This window comes from Branchiostoma lanceolatum, chromosome 17, assembly GCF_035083965.1.
Source record: "Branchiostoma lanceolatum isolate klBraLanc5 chromosome 17, klBraLanc5.hap2, whole genome shotgun sequence".
Taxonomy (NCBI): domain Eukaryota; kingdom Metazoa; phylum Chordata; class Leptocardii; order Amphioxiformes; family Branchiostomatidae; genus Branchiostoma; species Branchiostoma lanceolatum.
In genome coordinates this window covers 18,163,402-18,181,355 of record NC_089738.1, presented here as the reverse complement: position 1 = coordinate 18,181,355, position 17,954 = coordinate 18,163,402, and the positions used below count along the sequence as shown (strand labels likewise).

Here is a 17,954-nt window from a genome sequence, read left to right as displayed (position 1 = left end):
ACCCCCAGTTCTATTGCTTAAGATATAATTGTGTCATCATTCCGACCTCAAGAAGAGGAGTTTGAAGGCAGATGGAACATGAGTGCTTTTGCGTATTCTTACAGTTAGGTAACTAATGTATTTTGTAAGAGGACTTTTTGTGCCAAAAAATATTTTGATCATCACATGCGATTTTGGAATCGATGGTACCAGAAAAATAAAAACTTCACTTAAATTATCTTGCTTTTAAGACGAAGAGTGCACTTATGTCATTTTGACATTTTTTAATTTTTTTTCATTACATGAATTGGATTATTCATTTCATCTTATTCACATATATGATTTTGACATCATGCTAGACATTTCTATGAATACAAATTGTTTGAAAATCATTTGTCGCATGGAACACTTGACATACCCTTATCAAAGGAGGTAAGAAGCTCTAAAATAACTTTTTCCGCTTCATACACTTGTCTCGCGACTGATAAGGCAACCTTTGCTGTCATCAGCGTCTTTGTCCTCAACCATGTCCTTGGAAGGTGATTTTCTACACGCGTTTTCCAATCCCAGCTTGTCGACGTTCTGACGTTGCACGCTCCTTGTGCGATGGGCCTCGAGGGCTGACGCCATGATGGTGCTGCACAGGACAGCACCCCCAGCGAAGTAGAACGACACGTTGTAGTTCCCAGTTACGTCATACAGATAACCTACGTATCAAAGAAAAAAAAATTACAACAGGACGAACATAATGTAGTTTGTAGAGTGATAGATACAACATTACTAACGTTACCTGGCATAAAACTACTTTTGTGAGCATTTGAAGAGTCTAGAGTATTCCCTCTGATAATACTTTCAGTATGTAAATTCTAAACTAGCTAGAATGATATCTCAAGTTACAACATGTACAGTTGGTGTTACCTGCTAGTGGCGGGCCAAAGAGCATGGAGAACCCGCGGACACCGAAGGCGATCCCGACAGCACTCGCCAGTCTCTTCACTCCACAGAACTCCGCCAGAAACACCGCGGTCATTGTCGACAAACAACCCATGGATGCCCCGATAAAAAGGCAGCAGACTACCATCGACGGGTACGTTTGTGCAAACGGCAAGAACATCAGGCTCAACCCGAGGCAAAGACTGCACACCACGAACCCGCGGAGAAGAGGATACAGGTTCAGGTTAGAGAACCAGCCGTACCCGATTCTAGCCACGCAATCGGCAATGCCGACCACCGAGGACAGGAACGCAGCTTGCTGTGGCTCCAGTCCCATGTTTCTCGCATGCTTTACCAGATGAACAAACGGAATACCAAATCCAACTACCAGAAACATCATGATGATATTAAAGATCGTGAAATACGGCATTTTGAACAGTGAGAGACCTAGAACGTCGTACAGACGTGCTATCAGTCCGTGGTTCGTTTTCCTTGAAGACTGTACATCAGCAAGGTGAGTGTTTTTCTTTTCTTGTGTGTCTGCTTTTAGGTTTATCGGTCGTAACAAGGCACCGATCACACAGCCTTGCAAGGTGACTCCTGCCACGACAAAGAGAGAACCCCTCCACCCGTAGTTGTCAATGAGCAGCTGAAACACAGGGGGGAGGGCGAAGGCTCCAAGTCCGGATCCTGATATGCCAATTCCATTGGCAAGCGCCAGTCTTCTCTTGAAGTATCTCCCCACCGTGGTGATGCAAGGCGTGTACATGAACGACATACCAAGACCTGTGAGAAGCAACACAAAGTTTTGTAAAGTTCTAATATGTTACAGATTTGCATACTTGTATTTCCACCATGCATGTTATCTTTGCTTTGGCATCATCGGGAGCTACTCTGCTTTCTAAATCATCAGCACAGACAGACCTTCCCATTGTAATGGACATAGTGTGTCTATTAATGCATAACTGCTGATGGTGCTTATTTGTGCACATCGCGTTCAAGAAGGGTGGGAATTTAGTTTGCTGCCATTTTCGGGGATTGGCAGGGGAATTTACCTGTAATGAAGCCAGCCGTGAGGTTCATGACAGCTAGGCTGGTGACGAACATGCTGGAGAGGAGACCTGTGGCGGCCAGCAGACTCCCCGTCATCACCACCGCCCTGCAGCCGAACACGTTACACAGGGCGCCCGCAGGCAAGGCTGTTTGAAGAGGGCAGGGATACACATAATACAATGCTAAAGTTCTTCCAACAAAAAGGTATACACGGATCAAATTTTCAACGACCACCGTCACCCTCTTCTTTATTCATCAGCAGCACCATCAACATCATCATCAGCATCATCAGCATCAGCATCATCATCGGTCGACCCCGGGGGTCTTTATTAATACTTGAAAAAATTGATCCATTTTATACCTTTGTGTTGGAAGAAAGTTTAGAGTTGTACTATGATTACTCCCAACATGAGGAATATACATAATTATATATACATCATCAAAAGTGGATAATCCAGTCTCCTACTATATCACACTTCTGCACTCGAACATTCTGTATGAAAAGTGATTGTCATTCTTCTTCTGCAGAAGAAATAGCGATTGGTATCGGATCAACGTTGGCTTGGCAAGAGAAATCTATGATTTTGAAATTCAAAATCTAGTGTCAATTCTCTTGAGGATATCATAGGAAAACAGGAATCTTTAATGCCTATTCTGCCAGCCAATAAGTGACTGATGACTCCATAGATATATATGAGAAGTTCATAAACGAAAATGTAACGTATAATCTGTACGTACATCCAAACAGCATGACGGACCCCATGATGGAGCTAACCCACGCCGTGGCAGCAGCGTCCTGCCCAAACGCCTCCTGTAAGTACGGGAAGAACACTCCGAAAGACTTGAACGTCCCAACGATGAACACGTGAGTCAGGAAGCTGCCCAGGACGATGAGCCAGCCCCAGCCGCCGTCTGGAGCCTCGGGGTAGTTGTTCACAGCTCCCCTCTTAGCCATTTTGCAAACACGGAAGGCGGGCGCGACTGTGACGAAGAAGGTTTTAAAGAGTGTACACAGTCGGTGAAACAATATATATGCCATGTAGCTTTGTCGTTTGCAGTCGAATGACGGGTTGTATTACGTTTGGGCCTTTTGTTTCGGGAAAGGTAAACTTTGCAGCCACAAAAATGGTATACACTATGCTAGAAATATGTTAGAAAGGAGCTCAATCATTGTAGACTGTACGATGTTAACGGATGCCGTTTCGTAACTTATACTGATATCGACCAAAGTCCAAAAGGGCACGAAAGTACTAAGTAATTTCCTGACAAGATTTTGAACCAAATCATTTAACTTCAAGTTCACTTGGCCCTTCACTTAGTGCACCTTGACTCTTCCTTAGACTAAGTTAGAGTTGGTAACCATTTTTTACTATTGCGAGGAAAAACGCTTGAAACGGTCGAGACAAGACAGCTATTGACATATCTGCTATGGGTTCAGCCAAAATGGTAAGTGCTAGTAATTACAACAGATGTCAAACTAAACGTCAAACCAACCGTATCGGTATCTCAAAAAACCAGCTGCAATGTCCACGCCACACCTGCAGGGTCGTTGTCAGTTTCACTCTGCCATCTTTGATGTTATAAGTTCAGCTGTTGCAACCGCTGTCCTCTTTGTGACCCTACAAAGCGTGGGGCAGCCATTTTGAAAGACGTAAATAGTAACATATGTCATCAGGGGCCTAAGAAAATCATTGAGCGCGTAAACATTCGCCGATATTGATAAAAGGAAAGAAAAGCGGAAATTGAATTATTCAGTACTGAATTGATATACCTCTTACATTTGTCTTAAGAGATTCTTCATGAACAACAACAAACGAAAACTGCAGTTACTGTGGTGAACCCGTCAACTGTACGCAATTTGGACTTTGTCCCCGACCAACTTCCCAGCCTTGCGTCAACCCAGTTTGCGTCATCACACAAAGTGGCAGTGAGTAAACACTCCTGATCTAGCACACGCGAAGTGGCTAAAAAGGGGACGAGGGAGGGGGACAGACGGCGTGAACGTTGCGGTTTAATTCAGTCTAACGGTCGCAGTTCCCGAAGGTGAAATGGTTTGCCTTACTGAATATATGTACGCCATTGTTGCTCTCGAAGCAGAGGTGTTGGAGTGGCGCAACGGTTACAGCGTAACGGTTGGCCCTTTGCGATCAGAACTAGTAGGTTCCCGATCTCACGAACCTCAGTACCAGTCCAAAAATCATAGCTGACTCCATGCGAAGAATCCGCAGACTTTTTGCCTAAAGTAATATCACCACAATCTATAGCTGTAGTCAGACCCACAGGAAACTGTTTGCGTCATAGGAAGGACGTATGTCGTTTCCGTCAATATTCAAATGCTTCGAACGACATTCGAAAGCAGCATCGAATGACATTCGAACGCATCGAACCTGCCCCTTGTGACGCAAGCAGTTTTTGTGAGCCTGAATTTTTTTTAAATGACAAAAACTGACAACGTTGACGAGCTCGGGACGGATCGAGACGTTTCTACATTAAAGCTTTTTGCACCATGTATTGACACAGGAAATGCTGTCCGTGTGATCCATGCTATAAATAAGCCACATTTATATGAATGATACACAAACTTTGAAATATAGATATCACATAAATGACCCCTGAGAATACACGAGTTTCCAGTTTCGCGCCGCCATTTTAGGTCAACTTGTCATTTGGAGCACTTTCAAGCTGGGCCCCATGCACGGATACACATAGTTAAGGCTTTTGGTGCAAAAGACATGAATAAAAGCATGTCAAACCTGCCCAAGGCGACCACCCGGCGGACCGAGCAAAAACGGTCGCGATGGACAGGTGGTCGCCATGAAGAGGATTCCACTCACATGTTTCCAGGTCGAGGTTTTCAAATACAGTACGTAAATGATGAAAAAATTATGTGAATTTAGACAGCATGACCCTCACCAGGTTCAATTCTCATTGACAGAAAGATCCTACAAAAATTACATTTTCCGTTATCGATGTAATAATTGTATACCGCTACATCGTGTACAAATTTTCGTCATGATTTTGACTACAAAACGATGGTTGCCTCGATGATCTCGCAGCGCCCTCCCGCATTCACACGTTACATTGAATAGTACACACACACACGCACATCATCGAAGCTTTAAGGCCTAAGACAGATCCCTAGAAAACGCCTGCTGGTCCCAGCCTTTTTTGGGTCGCCGACCGCTGGATGAAAGGGTCAAAAAATTTTCGATCTGACAACTAAAGATGAAAACGGAACGCGTTAACGGTGTGATTTCGTCGCGCCGCGCCGCGAAGCTCTGTGCCACCGCATCGAAGGGTAAGTCAGTGCAGCAGAACGCACAGCGTCCAATAAAGGTTTGTGAGATTCATGGAAATAAAAAGAAAATAAGAATTTTGATTTTCACCAATAACTAGAGTATTCGTAAATGTTCATACACAAAATCATCGTGTTTCTAATTTACAAAGGTCAGCGGTACGCCAAATCCGGGCCGCCCGAAATCCAAGATGGCGTCGGGACCAAGGAACAACATTTCTCGCCTGATGTTTTGCCCGCCGCGAAGTCATTTTTCGACGGAATTTAGCAAGATACATCTTTGTTGAAAATACAAGAAATAGATAGTAATTTCTGTGAAATCTGACTTTTTGACGCCATGCACTACGTATTCGTTTTGAAAGTTGAGTTTAAACGGAACTGAGTTCACGTTAAACTATAAGATTACGATAGGCACAACAACATCACAAACATTTGTCTTTACAATGTTTATAGGGGGAACGTTTTATTAAAACACTTCATGGAGGAATCGATGGTATAACATTGCTATTCCATATATTTTTTATCTTATTTTTGTCCTTTGAAGTCTTGAAAACATTTCCGTGAAATCCGACAGCAAAATGATCTGATGTCACCGCACGCTTGAAAATTAGGCGACCGCCATGGGCAGGGATTGTGCTCTGTGCGGTCCCAATTCGTGGCGGTCGCGGTCGCGTTGGACGGGTGGTCGCCTTGGGCAGGCAGCTTAATGCTTGTGCCTATGGGGAAAATTTTCGGGACCGAGAAAAAGCGGTCGCCATGGCCAGGTGGTCGCGTTGAAAAGGTGGTCGCCTAGGCAGGTTTGACTGTAATCATGACTGCTGTCTTTCCCCTCAGTTGAAGTTCCACCATGAAGCTGATGGTTTTCGCCGCAATGCTCATTGAGTCTCATTCTAGAAGTATAGGAGACGAAAGCCTAGGCGAAGCTCGGGGTAAGGCAGCATGAGGCGCAGGCTTTTTAGGCCCAGGTTTGCCAGGGCAGATTGATCTAGAGCTGAGAGAGGTTGTGGAAGAGCGGGGTCGCTCATGGATGCCCTGGATAACCTGTCTGTAGTAGTCTATACATGTCATTATTTTGTTTTTCTGGGTTAATCTTTGCCCTGTGGCTGATCGTCCATCATCATCAAAAGAAGCATATCCTAACGCACATTCCAATGTAATGACTAAATGTCCAGTCCTCGGTTTGTCTGTCTATGTCTCGATTTGGCATCGTGACAACTTGGCTGATTGATAACCGTGCCCATAATTGCTGCTTGAGATGATTGTCGCCCTACATATAGTACTCAAATTACCTACCGCAGAACAATCCGGGTCCAGATGTTACAAAAGTTACACTTTGAATCAAATTCGACCGGACGAAGCAATAAGTCATGATAGCTAATCGCTCGTCCGTTGACAAAAGACATCGGAAGGTACGATCTATTTCCAAAAACTGTGGATTATTTACTTCCACTGCCATAAAATTGATCACTCTTAGTGGAAAATTCTACGTTTGTAAAGGGATTTAGTAAAAAATATCTTGCAAAGGTTGCTGAAAAAGGGTATTTTGGTGCATAATGATTTGAAATTCCTGCTTGATAGAAATGGCGTTGATGGAAAATGCCCCCCCCCCCCGGGGACGGACATAGACAGACAAACCGAGGACTGGACATTTAGTCATTACATTGGAATGTGCGTTAGGATATGCTTCTTTTGTTGATTATGAACGATCAGCCACAGGGCAAAGATTAACCCAGAAAAACAAAATAATGACATGTATAGACTACTACAGACAGGTTATCCAGGGCATCCAGGAGCGACCCCGCTCTTCCACAACCTCTCTCAGCTCTAGATCAATCTGCCCTGGCAAACCTGGGCCTAAAAAGCCTGCGCCTCATGCTGCCTTACCCCGAGCTTCGCCTAGGCTTTCGGCTCCTATATCTTCTAGAATGAGACTCAATGAGCATTGCGGCGAAAACCATCAGCTTCATGGTGGAACTTCAACTGAGGGGAAAGACGGCAGTCATGATTAGTTGGAAAATTTTAACTGCATGGACTTGGTAAACCTGAGCACAGCCAAAGCGGACAGAAACACCTTGTATGGTATTAAACAAGTAGTGCAGAGCCTGAATCCAACTGGAATTAAGAGCAGAATCTACGATCTAGAACATGTGTTCTATTCTCTTGTTCTCCCATGTAAGCGCCTATAATATTACTACATATACGTAATATGATAGTATCCCCTTAATGGGATATACAAACGCAGGCAATTCAGGATATTGGTCGTCAAGCAATGTTGCCTAGCAACGGTTGCCATGTAAATTAAAGATTATTTCATAAATGCGCTAGGTTTTTAATGTTATTGCCGGAAAATTTCATTCAAAGTGTAATGCTTTAAGTCATGTCTTTTGCACCAAAAGCCTTAACCATGTGTATTCGTGCATGGGGCCCAGCTTGAAAGTGCTCCAAATGACCTTTGACCTAAAATGGCGGCGCGAAACTGGAAACTTGTGTATATCAAGCTAATAATCGAACGTTTCGAACGACATTCGAAAGCAGCGTCGAATGACATTCGAACGCATCGAGCCTGTATCCGGTACGTTCGAACGTGTTGACTAAATCGACGTGATGCAAGCAGTTCTGGCGGGCCTGATTTTTTTCCAATGACAGAAAATGACAATGTGGACGAGCTCGCAATGGCCAATCGAGACGTTTTCACATTTAAGCTTTTTGCACCATTTATTGACACCGGATATACTGTCCGTGCGATCCATGCTATAAGTAAGCCACATTAATAACAATGTTATACAAACTTTGGAATATAGATATCACATAACTGACCCCCGAGAACATCAAGCTAATAACTAACCGTTCCGATTGAGGACATTGACACCAGAACCTATAATTTTACCACTTTTTCATCAAAATATTGTTGACACGTCTGACTTAATTCTGATGCTTTGCATTCTTTAAGGTAGACGGAAGGTCTGTTGCAGATGAATGTTTTTAGTATATTGGGAATATATCATATGTAACGTTAACTGTTTAAAAATGTAGTGATCAGATGACCAAATTGAATAATTTGCTGTGCCAGGCGTATACTAATCATCAATATACAAGGCACTGTGCCAGGAAAAAAAATGTCCAAGTTTTTGGAGACCACCAATATTCATCATGAAATATGTCCATGGAATAAGAATGAACGTTTTAGTGCATGACATCATACCCTGTAACGTCATGAGTTTTCACGTTCGTCAAAGGATAAAAATCGGGGAAAGTTGTCCAACCATTGCCTCCATTTTCACCCTACAAAAGACCGATTTTCGTGACTTATACACTCGTCTCGCGAATGATAAGAAGATCTTTGCTGTCATCGAAGCCTACTTCCTCGGCTTTGTCCTTGGAATCTAGGATTTCACTTTCATTGGACTTTTCCGATCCCAACATGTCGGAGTTTTGACGTTGCACGCTCCTTGTGCGATGGGCCTCGAGTGCTGACGTCATCAAGGTGCTGAACAGGACAGTACCCCCCGCGAAGTAGAACGAGACGTTGTAGTTCCCAGTGACGTCATACAGATAGCCTACGTATCAATACAGAAATTACAACAGTATGTATATAATGTAGTTTGTAGAATCATAGATACAACTTAAGTGAGCATTTGGATTCTAAATATGCTTGTCTAAAGTATTATCTCTTTTGACATTTTCCCCATGTAATTCTTAGCTACCTTGAATGAGATCATGTTAAGTATTTCAACGTTGCTACAGTCATGACAGTTGATTTACCTGCGAGTGGCGGGCCGAAGAGCATGGAGAACCCACGAACACTGAAGGCGATCCCGACAGCACTCGCCAGTCTCTCAACTCCACAGAACTCCACCAGGAACACTGTAATCTTCGTGGCCAAACAGCCAGTAAATACTCCAATAAAAAGGCAGCAGACTACCATCGACGGGTACGTTTGTGCGAAAGGCAAGAACACCAGGCTTAGCCCGAGCCCCAGACTACACACCACGAACCCGCGAAGAAGAGGATACAGACCCAAGTTAGAGAACCAGCCGTACCCGATTCTAGCCACGCAATCGGCAATGCCGACCACCGAGACCAGGAACGCGGCTTGCTGTGGCTCCATTCCAACGGTTCTAGCATGCTTCACCAGATGTACAATTGTAATACCGGAGCCAAGTATCAAAATCATCATGATGATATTAAAGATAGTAAAGTAAGGCATTTTAATCAGTGAGAGGTCTAGGGCACCGCACAGGCGTGCCATTAGTCCGTGCTTCGTTTTCCTTGACGGTACGTGAGTGTTTTTCTCCTCATGAATGTCTGCCTTAAGCTGTATCGGTCGTAACAAGGCGCCGAAGACACAACCTTGCAAGGCGACTCCTGCCACGATGAAGAGAGAACCCCTCCACCCGTAGTTGTCGATGAGCAGCTGAAACACAGGGGGGAGGGCGAAGGCTCCGGCTCCGGATCCAGACATTGCAATGCCATTGGCAAGCGCCAGGCGTTTCTTGAAGTATCTCCCCACCATGGTGACGGAAGGCACGTACATGAACGAGAAACCAAGACCTACCAGATGAAGAAACACAACAATTCTCCCGTCAACATTCAAATAGATCATCGTAACGTTTTTGACATGACCCAGTTCAGTGAGAAAACTGCCAGCGCGTCATAGGGGCCATGGGTCATTTCAGTCAAGATTCGAACACGTACTGAGGATCTGGATTCACGTTCGACGCGTTCCGATGTCGTTCGACGCGTTCGAATGTCGTCCGAAGAATTAGAATGTCGTTCGAAGAGTTCAAATTTCCTTCGACGGGTTCCAATGTCCTTCGACGCGTTCGAATGTCGTTCGACGCGTTCGAATGTCGTTCGACGCGTTCGAATGTCGTTCGAACGTTGACTGAAATGACGTGCACCCTCCCTGTGATGCAAGTAGATTTTGTGGGATTGACCATTGCTGCAGATTGTGGTGTAAATTACGGAGATCATAGGTTCATCAAATCAGGAGTAGGTAACTAATAGACCGATCCCAAAGCCACGCCCCCTGTTCGATTTCGAACACCTCCGTCAAAAACAGGGTTTGACGGACCAAACATGGCCGCCGTGGCTAAGTTGAAAATAATGCCACTGACTTCGGTTTAGCTTTTGTGGCACTGAAACCCTTTCAGAGCGGGCCAAATAAGAATGCTATGTCTTCTTTATTGAAGGGTGTATCCACCGGGTAGAGTTGTTTAAGGAGGGGGTAGATGTAGCTGCGGTGAGAGCGTTATGTTTTCGGTCAATGTTAAAGCGGTATGCGCCGCATAGTTTTCCCTTGTCGGTTGGCATCAGCGCCCAGTTTCTGACAAGCAGCCGATGCACGTGTAAAACAAGGTTCATATATCTGTGACAGGGTTCCCACTGTATTGACTGCATGCATAACAGCTGCATAGTATTTAGTAACTAAGAATTAAAATGCATCCTTTTACTTCCCTGTTCACTTTCACGTTAACCAGTTTCACACACCACCACTGAGTAACTGAAGAGACGAAACTCTGCGCTAGTGGACTTTGTAGTAGTCAGCATGTGGCTCAAGCTTCCTCTCCTTGAGTGCCCGATCTATTTTCTTTTTAAATTCGTTTTGGTTCTAAGCATGCATTCAACCAAAACAGTGGAAAACCTGTCCCAGATATACGTACCCTGCTTTACACGTTCCATTTCTGCCCCGCCAACGCTGTTTTTGACGGAGGTGCTCTGAATAGAACAAGGAGTTCTATAGGTCTTCTATTCGTTCGATATGGTATTCGACAGGATCGGTCTATTTACCTGTGATGAAGCCAGCCGTTAGGTTCATGACCGCTAGGCTGGTGACGAACATGCTGGAGAGGAGACCTGTGGCGGCCAGCAGACTCCCCGTCATCACCACCGCCCTGCAGCCGAACACGTTACACAGGGCGCCCGCAGGCAAGCCTGTTTAAGATAAACAACTATTAGACATTTTTGTAACGCTTATTAACATCAAAACCAGAAAGCATAACGGTGTGGTCGATGCCAGACGCAGAGAATGGAATACAATCTGTACGTACAACCTGTACTTACACCCAAATAGCGAGGCTGCCCCCATGATGGAGCTGACCCACGCCGTGGAAGCAGCGTCCTGACCGAACGTCTCCTGTAAGTACGGAAAGTACACTCCGAACGACTTGATTGTGCCGACCATAAACGCATTTGACAGGAAGCTGCTCAGGACGACAAGCCAGCCCCAACCGCCGTCTGGAGCCTCGGAGTAGTAGTTTACTGCTTTCTTGTTAGCCATTGTGCAAAGTCGAAACGTTGGCTGTGAAGGAAAAAAACGGCGGTTTTCAAAGGAGGGTCTGTACGGGGGCACCTAGTGTTAAATACAGTACAGGAGGACCACCTCTTAACCACGTAACTGTCCGAAACTATATTCATTGCAAACAGTTTACATGACAGACAACATAGAAAAAAAACAAGTTGAACATATATGTAACTTAACACACACATTGAGCGACCGTGCAGCGACCAAAATTGAATCTGTTTTTCCCTTGATTTCATCATTCAAACATGATGCAATAGGTAAAGGTATACCTGAGAAGACAACAAAGCACACAAAACGTAACATAAATTCGTTCTTTATCTCTGGAATTCGTTCAGTGATCTGTGAAATCTTTGGTCGCTCATAAAAATTTGCTGACATTTGACATTTTGGTCGCGCTGAGAGCGCGCAAGGGTCGCCGTAGAAATTCCACTTGAGCAGGTTTTTCTGAGTTCGGCGCTCTCACGGGCGCTCTGGCCAATTTTAGGTCGCCGTGAGAGCGCGGCGAGAGCGCCGTCCAAGTGGAATGGGGGTAATAGTGAGCAACAACAACACATGAAAGCTACTGGGGAAACAAAGTGTGAACTTTTCAACTCTGACTTACCCTTGTGTGGCCTTTGAACGTTGGTTTGCTGCCAACTGAGGTTAGTCACCCCAGCCTTGCGCTGACCTGGCTTGCGTCGATACAAAATGGCTGCGTTCGTGGGATAAACACAGCTTGGCGATCATTCACTCCTGGTGCACGGGAGGTGGCAACAAGTGGGGATCCTGCGGGGTGAACGTTGCGGGTCCAACTCACGGAAGGTATGATATGACTCTATGGTAGTACGACTTAAATGGTGCGTTCCGGGCAGGGGTTGAATGGGCAGCTCGCTACCGTTCTCTAATTGACCCACTCAGTCTAGACTGTGAATTGTAGACGGCCCTGTGCCACTAATCGCCAACGAGAATCAAGGCCCCGAGGCAGAAATCACAGAGATCACACTCTTCATGACCTAAAAACTAGGGTAGTAGGGCAAGTAACGGGCCCCAGGATGGACACTGCGTAATCATGCCATCATCACAGTCGCGTCAGCCCTTACGAAAATACTAGTATTTAGCCTAGCTAGTAACTCCTTCCCCCGGCAGGTAATTCGCCTTCATCGTAGAGGGTAACGATCCTCCCCTTCAACCTATGCTTGGCAAGCATGGCTGACTCAATGGCTTGCTGGTTGTCACCATTACCCTGATCTCACTGCGAGGAAGACACAGTGGACCTGAAATCTTAAAGAAAGACGCCAGTTCTGAAAGAAATGACCACAGTAAGATTGCTCAATGAGAACCACCCCTTGCTCAATGGCATGATTGATGAGAACCACCCCCTCATGACCCTGTACCGTTAAGTAGGACAATTTTAGGCCCCAGGGCGTCAACACTGCGGAATCATAACACCGGTACCACCACAGTCCTGACAGCTTGTATGAAAGTAAACATCACCCCATCCCCCTCCACCGGGTAATCCACCTTTACAATGATTTGAATTGATAAGCAATACGTAGAACAAAATATCAACACAATTTAGATGCATATGTATATTCTACTGCAAGTTGCTTTGAATAACGGCGGCCGACGTCCTTAAATGCCCTTCTGGACTTTGACCCGTGGCGGTAAATGCGATTGTACACGCTAACACTACTTCAATAAACAAATGGCTTTTAGATATGCAAGTGGTTGTCTATTATACCCTGAATAAGGTTGTATGCAATAAAAAACGTACAAAACTCAGCGAAATTGTCATTTTTGGAACACAGATTGGATAAAAGTCAGATCTCATATCTCCGCGAGATAAGAGTTTTCCTCAATTTTTTCCTTCATCTTGTGTCATTGATTATGCAAATAAGGTTGTAATGAGCATAATATATTTCAGTTGATGCATGTATTGTTTGTTTAAAAGTCCTATTCTTTGGTAGAATTTCATTCTAACATTTTGTCACTAAGTATGCAAATGACTTCAACATTTACATAATTTATGCACGATGGGGTTTTCCTTTCTGTCCATCATAGGCCATCACGCCCACCCCACCTACAATATGGCTAGAAGAAGAAATGTGCAGTACCGCGAAGAGCCGCCAGACGGCGGTTGGGGATGGTTCATCGCGCTGAGCCTCTTCCTGTCTCACGTGTTCATCGTCGGGACGATGAAGTCGTTCGGAGTGTTCTTCCCGTACTTACAGGAGGCTTTCAGCCAGGACGCCGCTTCCACGGCCTGGGTCAGCTCCATCCAGGGGGCCGTTATGTTGTTTGGATGTAAGGTGTAGCGTTAACTCTCATAACTGTGGAATTACTGTAAATGCAGAAATGTTCGCGGTGGTTGTATGTTGTATGCGGTTTTTGCGAACTTAAAGCCACCGCAAACATTTTTGTCCAATACTGTAGCAGTATGTTACTATGGCGCTGCCGCGAACGTAAAACCACCGCGAACACTCCATTTTCGCCTTAGCGCGAAATAAAAACCACGCGAACTTAAATACATTACAGTATCAGACATTAGACGTTAACACAAATTGAATAGTATTACGCGTGTTCGTTGTTGCCAACTTCCTCCCCTTCTTCAATGACATTCTACGATTTTCCTTCAAAATCCTCTGAGGACGAATGATATACACGATCTCTTATCGTGTAACGTTAGCAAACTGTCTGCCATGCACGGTACTGTCTTGCAGGATACCGCTGAATGCCACATGTGACATTAAATATATAATATAGATTAAGATGTGTGAACATTTTGAAAAATAAAGATGCTAAATTCTCTTTTTACTGGTATTAAATTCAATACAATCGGATATGGAGTATCAATTTTACTCTCTATTTTGCTCCAGCCTTGCCTGCGGGCGCCCTGTGTAACGTGTTCGGCTGCAGGGCGGTGGTGATGACGGGGAGTCTGCTGGCCGCCACAGGTCTCCTCTCCAGCATGTTCGTCACCAGCCTAGCGGTCATGAACCTCACGGCTGGGTTCATCACAGGTAAGTCACACCTAACGTTACCTACTTCTGATATGATGAACCTATTGTTTTCCGAAAATCAGAGCAGTCTCCACGCCTGTTTGGAGATCAGACATGGAGTTCGCTATACCATGCGAACTCCATGCCTGATAGTTTGCAAACTTTGAATCGAAACTGATATCACCACAATCTATTGTCATATTCAGGCCAGTAAAAACTACTTGCATCGCAGAAAGGACGTAGTACGCAATTTCTGTCAACTTTCGAACGCATCGAACGACATTCAAACGCATCGAACGACATTCGAACGCGTCGAACGACATTCGAACGCGCCGAATGAGATCAGAACGCTTCGAACGACATTCGAAGGGCTCCAACGAAAATCGAACGCCTCGGTCGCATATTCAGAACGTTCGAATGTGTTTCAATATTAACAGAAATTCGAATGGTTCATGGAACACTTACCATAGTCTCACCGTCTCTCTATTTCTTGCTCTTCTTCCATTGCAGGTCTAGGCTTCTCGTTCATGTACACACCTTGCATCACCATGGTGGGGAGATACTTCAAGAAACGCCTAGCGCTCGCCAATGGCATAGGATTGTCTGGATCTGGAGTCGGATCCTTCGCCCTCCCCCCTGTGTTCCAACTGCTCATCGACAACTACGGGTGGAGGGGTTCCCTCTTCATCGTCGCAGGGGTCGCCTTGCAAGGCTGCTTTTTTGGCGCCTTGTTACGACCGATCAACTTGAAAGCAGACATCGATGAAATGGATGATGCCAAATTATCTGATACACCAACATCTAGGAAAACGAATCAAGGATTGATAGCACGCCTGTGCGGTGTCCTAGACCTTTCCCTGTTCAAAATGCCGTCTTTTGTTGTTTTCAATATGGCCATGATATTTCTGGTAGTCGGCTACATCATTCCTTTTGTTCATCTGGTGAAGCATGCTAGAACCATCGGAGTGGAGCCACAGCAAGCCGCGTTCCTGGCCTCGGTGGTCGGCATTGGCGACGGTGTGTCAAGAGTCGGGTACGGCTGGTTCTCTAACCTTAATCTGTATCCTCTTCTCCGCGGGTTCGTGGTGTGTAGTCTGGGGCTCGGGCTAAGCCTGGTGTTCTTGCCGTTCGCACAGACGTACCCGTCTATGGTAGTCTGCTGTCTTTCTATCGGACTGTTTGCCGGGAGCATTTCAACCCAGACGTCGGTGTTTCTGGCGGAGTTCTGTGGAGTCAAGAGACTGGCGAGTGCTGTCGGGATATCCTTTAGCGTCCGCGGGTTCTCCTTCCTCTTCGGTCCGCCACTGGCAGGTAAATCAACTGTTTAACGTCATCTATGTGCACGTGAGGAAAACAATGTCGAAAAGACTTATAAAGACATATTTCTCTATGGTCTTTTAAAAAGATTTTATACGCCATTTCCGAACAAGAGGACTTGCCAAAAACTTTCGATCAGTCCTGGTCTTTCTCAAGTTGAAATGACCCGAAGCCTATGTCACGTGTCCTGAAAGGAAGTGTGACGTCAGCAAGGGGTCAAAGGTGCCCGGCAGTCGGTGTCGGCCCCCGTCTCGCCCGAGGGATGGTCGATGAGGTCTATAATTCAAATGCTCGCAAAATCCTTGCAAATACTATTCTACAAAAGTAAGCCGTTGCGTTTGTAATTTGTTCCTTTTGTTTTGGTACGTAGGTTACTTGTATGACGTCACTGGGAACTACAACGTTTCGTTCTACGTCGCGGGGGGTGCTGTCCTGTGCAGCACCTTAATGACGTCAGCACTCGAGGCCCATCGCACAAGGAACGTGCAACGGCAGAACTTTGATATGCTAGGCTCGGAAGACTCGAGTAAAATAACGCATTCAAAAGACATAGCTGAGGACATAGACTTCGATTACAGCAGATATGTTCTCATCGTTCGCGAAACGAGTGTATGAATCACTAAAGTCGGTCATTTTGTAGGGAGAGAATTAAAGCAATAGTTTGAATACCGCCCTGGATTCTCTTTGTTATTTGTTATTTTTGAATACCGCCCTGGATTCTCTTTGTTTTCAAAGCAATGGAAATAAAATTATGATGCACATGACCTTTACAATGGCATCTTGTCATTACACTACATTCATATATGTGGTGACCAGGCCCTGCAGCTCTTGGTTTATAATGTAACCGAACACCACAGGGTGTCTGCTACTTTCAGTAACCATGGTGACAGCCGTCTGGTCCAGGTCGTTGAACTTATTTGTTTGCCAGTTTGGCCGAAAAGGAAGAAGAAACATAGCAGAGTAGAGTAGAGTAGAGTAGAATTTTCGGTCAGGTAGGACTGCTCCAGTTTAGACCGCTCTTCATTGTTGAATTCCATTTCACTCAACTGTCATGGTGGGTTTGTGTGGATGTTCCAAAGCTCTGTGGTTGTACTTTACAGGGTGAACTTCCATGTACCTGTCGAATCTGGCTTTGAAGGCATTAACTGAGGGAGCGTTGATCACTTCTTCTGGGAGTCGATTCCACCAGGGGACCACCCTGTGCTTGAAGAACAGCAACAGCAAAAACAATACTTTTCCCTTCAGTGAAGGAAAACATGGAAATGGTTGACGATCTTGGCGACTCCCTCCCCCCTGACCATGACATGCCACTAGCAACGGGACCACCGTGATCTGGAAAGATTTATTCATGCTGGGCATCTAGTTGGGGCCAGGCGTCATAATCGAACGATGCATAAACGAGGGCAGCTATATATATAGATAGCGAGGACCGCCACATGACCTTTGCCACTGTGACCCGGATGTATCCACTATACACCTTTTCCCCCTGAAAGTAAGGTATGCTGCCTCTGTCTTTTTTGGTTTTTGTATTGTAAGGTCGTGTCATTATTAGTCAACAAATTACTGTGCTCTGATGATGACCAGTATAACGTTACGTTTACAGCTGATTCGACCCGAGGAATATACACATACTTGACCTAGATAAAACCGATCGCAAGAATTGACTAGGTCAGGAGGTTTGCATATCACTGGTAAAAATCTCTGGAAAAATCTGTTCACTTGTATCATATTCCTGGCTCATCTTCATGTAAGAAGAAACATAGAACAAGTAGAGAAATATTCAATGTACTTCTATCATGCCCTGACTCTGTATCTGTCTACCGAGGCCAATACATATATAATGCTATACAAAAGAGGAGCCGTGCCATCATGTGAAACTTATCATTCCATTATCTTATATATCGAGTAATGATGTTAGATTAGTACACTAGTATAAATAGTCCGTAGTTTTTGATATTCCATGTTATTTGACATATATTGTACCTGATGTAGCCGTGGCGACTAACGAAGGGAGTTTTTGCTTGATATTACATATACTGAAGGGAAAGTATATGTAATATCAAGCAAAAACTCCCTTCGTTAGTCGCCACGGCTA

At 44.9% G+C, this 17,954-nt stretch overlaps 3 protein-coding genes across 3 annotated transcripts; 1 reads left to right on the top strand and 2 right to left on the bottom strand.

The window, feature by feature from the left end:
- Positions 1 to 149: 149 nt before the first annotated feature.
- On the bottom strand, positions 150 to 9,961 carry LOC136422505 (uncharacterized). Its single transcript, XM_066410277.1, has 7 exons — positions 9,023 to 9,961; positions 8,573 to 8,817; positions 4,144 to 4,202; positions 2,704 to 3,008; positions 1,968 to 2,111; positions 898 to 1,698; positions 150 to 686 (listed from the first exon to the last, which is right to left on the bottom strand). The coding sequence occupies exons 1-7, from the start codon at positions 9,861 to 9,863 to the stop codon at positions 442 to 444; spliced, it is 2,640 nt and encodes an 879-aa protein (XP_066266374.1). The 5' UTR covers positions 9,864 to 9,961; the 3' UTR covers positions 150 to 441.
- A 1,081-nt stretch (positions 9,962 to 11,042) lies between these two features.
- Positions 11,043 to 11,540, bottom strand: LOC136422504 (monocarboxylate transporter 13-like). Its single transcript, XM_066410276.1, has 2 exons — positions 11,324 to 11,540; positions 11,043 to 11,194 (listed from the first exon to the last, which is right to left on the bottom strand). Exons 1-2 carry the CDS (start codon positions 11,538 to 11,540, stop codon positions 11,043 to 11,045), a joined length of 369 nt encoding a protein of 122 aa, XP_066266373.1.
- Positions 11,541 to 12,137: 597 nt separating this feature from the next.
- LOC136423486 (monocarboxylate transporter 13-like) lies at positions 12,138 to 16,817 on the top strand. The gene is made up of 5 exons (XM_066411653.1): positions 12,138 to 12,365; positions 13,605 to 13,847; positions 14,420 to 14,563; positions 15,053 to 15,853; positions 16,230 to 16,817. The coding sequence occupies exons 2-5, from the start codon at positions 13,631 to 13,633 to the stop codon at positions 16,472 to 16,474; spliced, it is 1,407 nt and encodes a 468-aa protein (XP_066267750.1). The 5' UTR covers positions 12,138 to 12,365; positions 13,605 to 13,630; the 3' UTR covers positions 16,475 to 16,817.
- Positions 16,818 to 17,954: the final 1,137 nt, after the last annotated feature.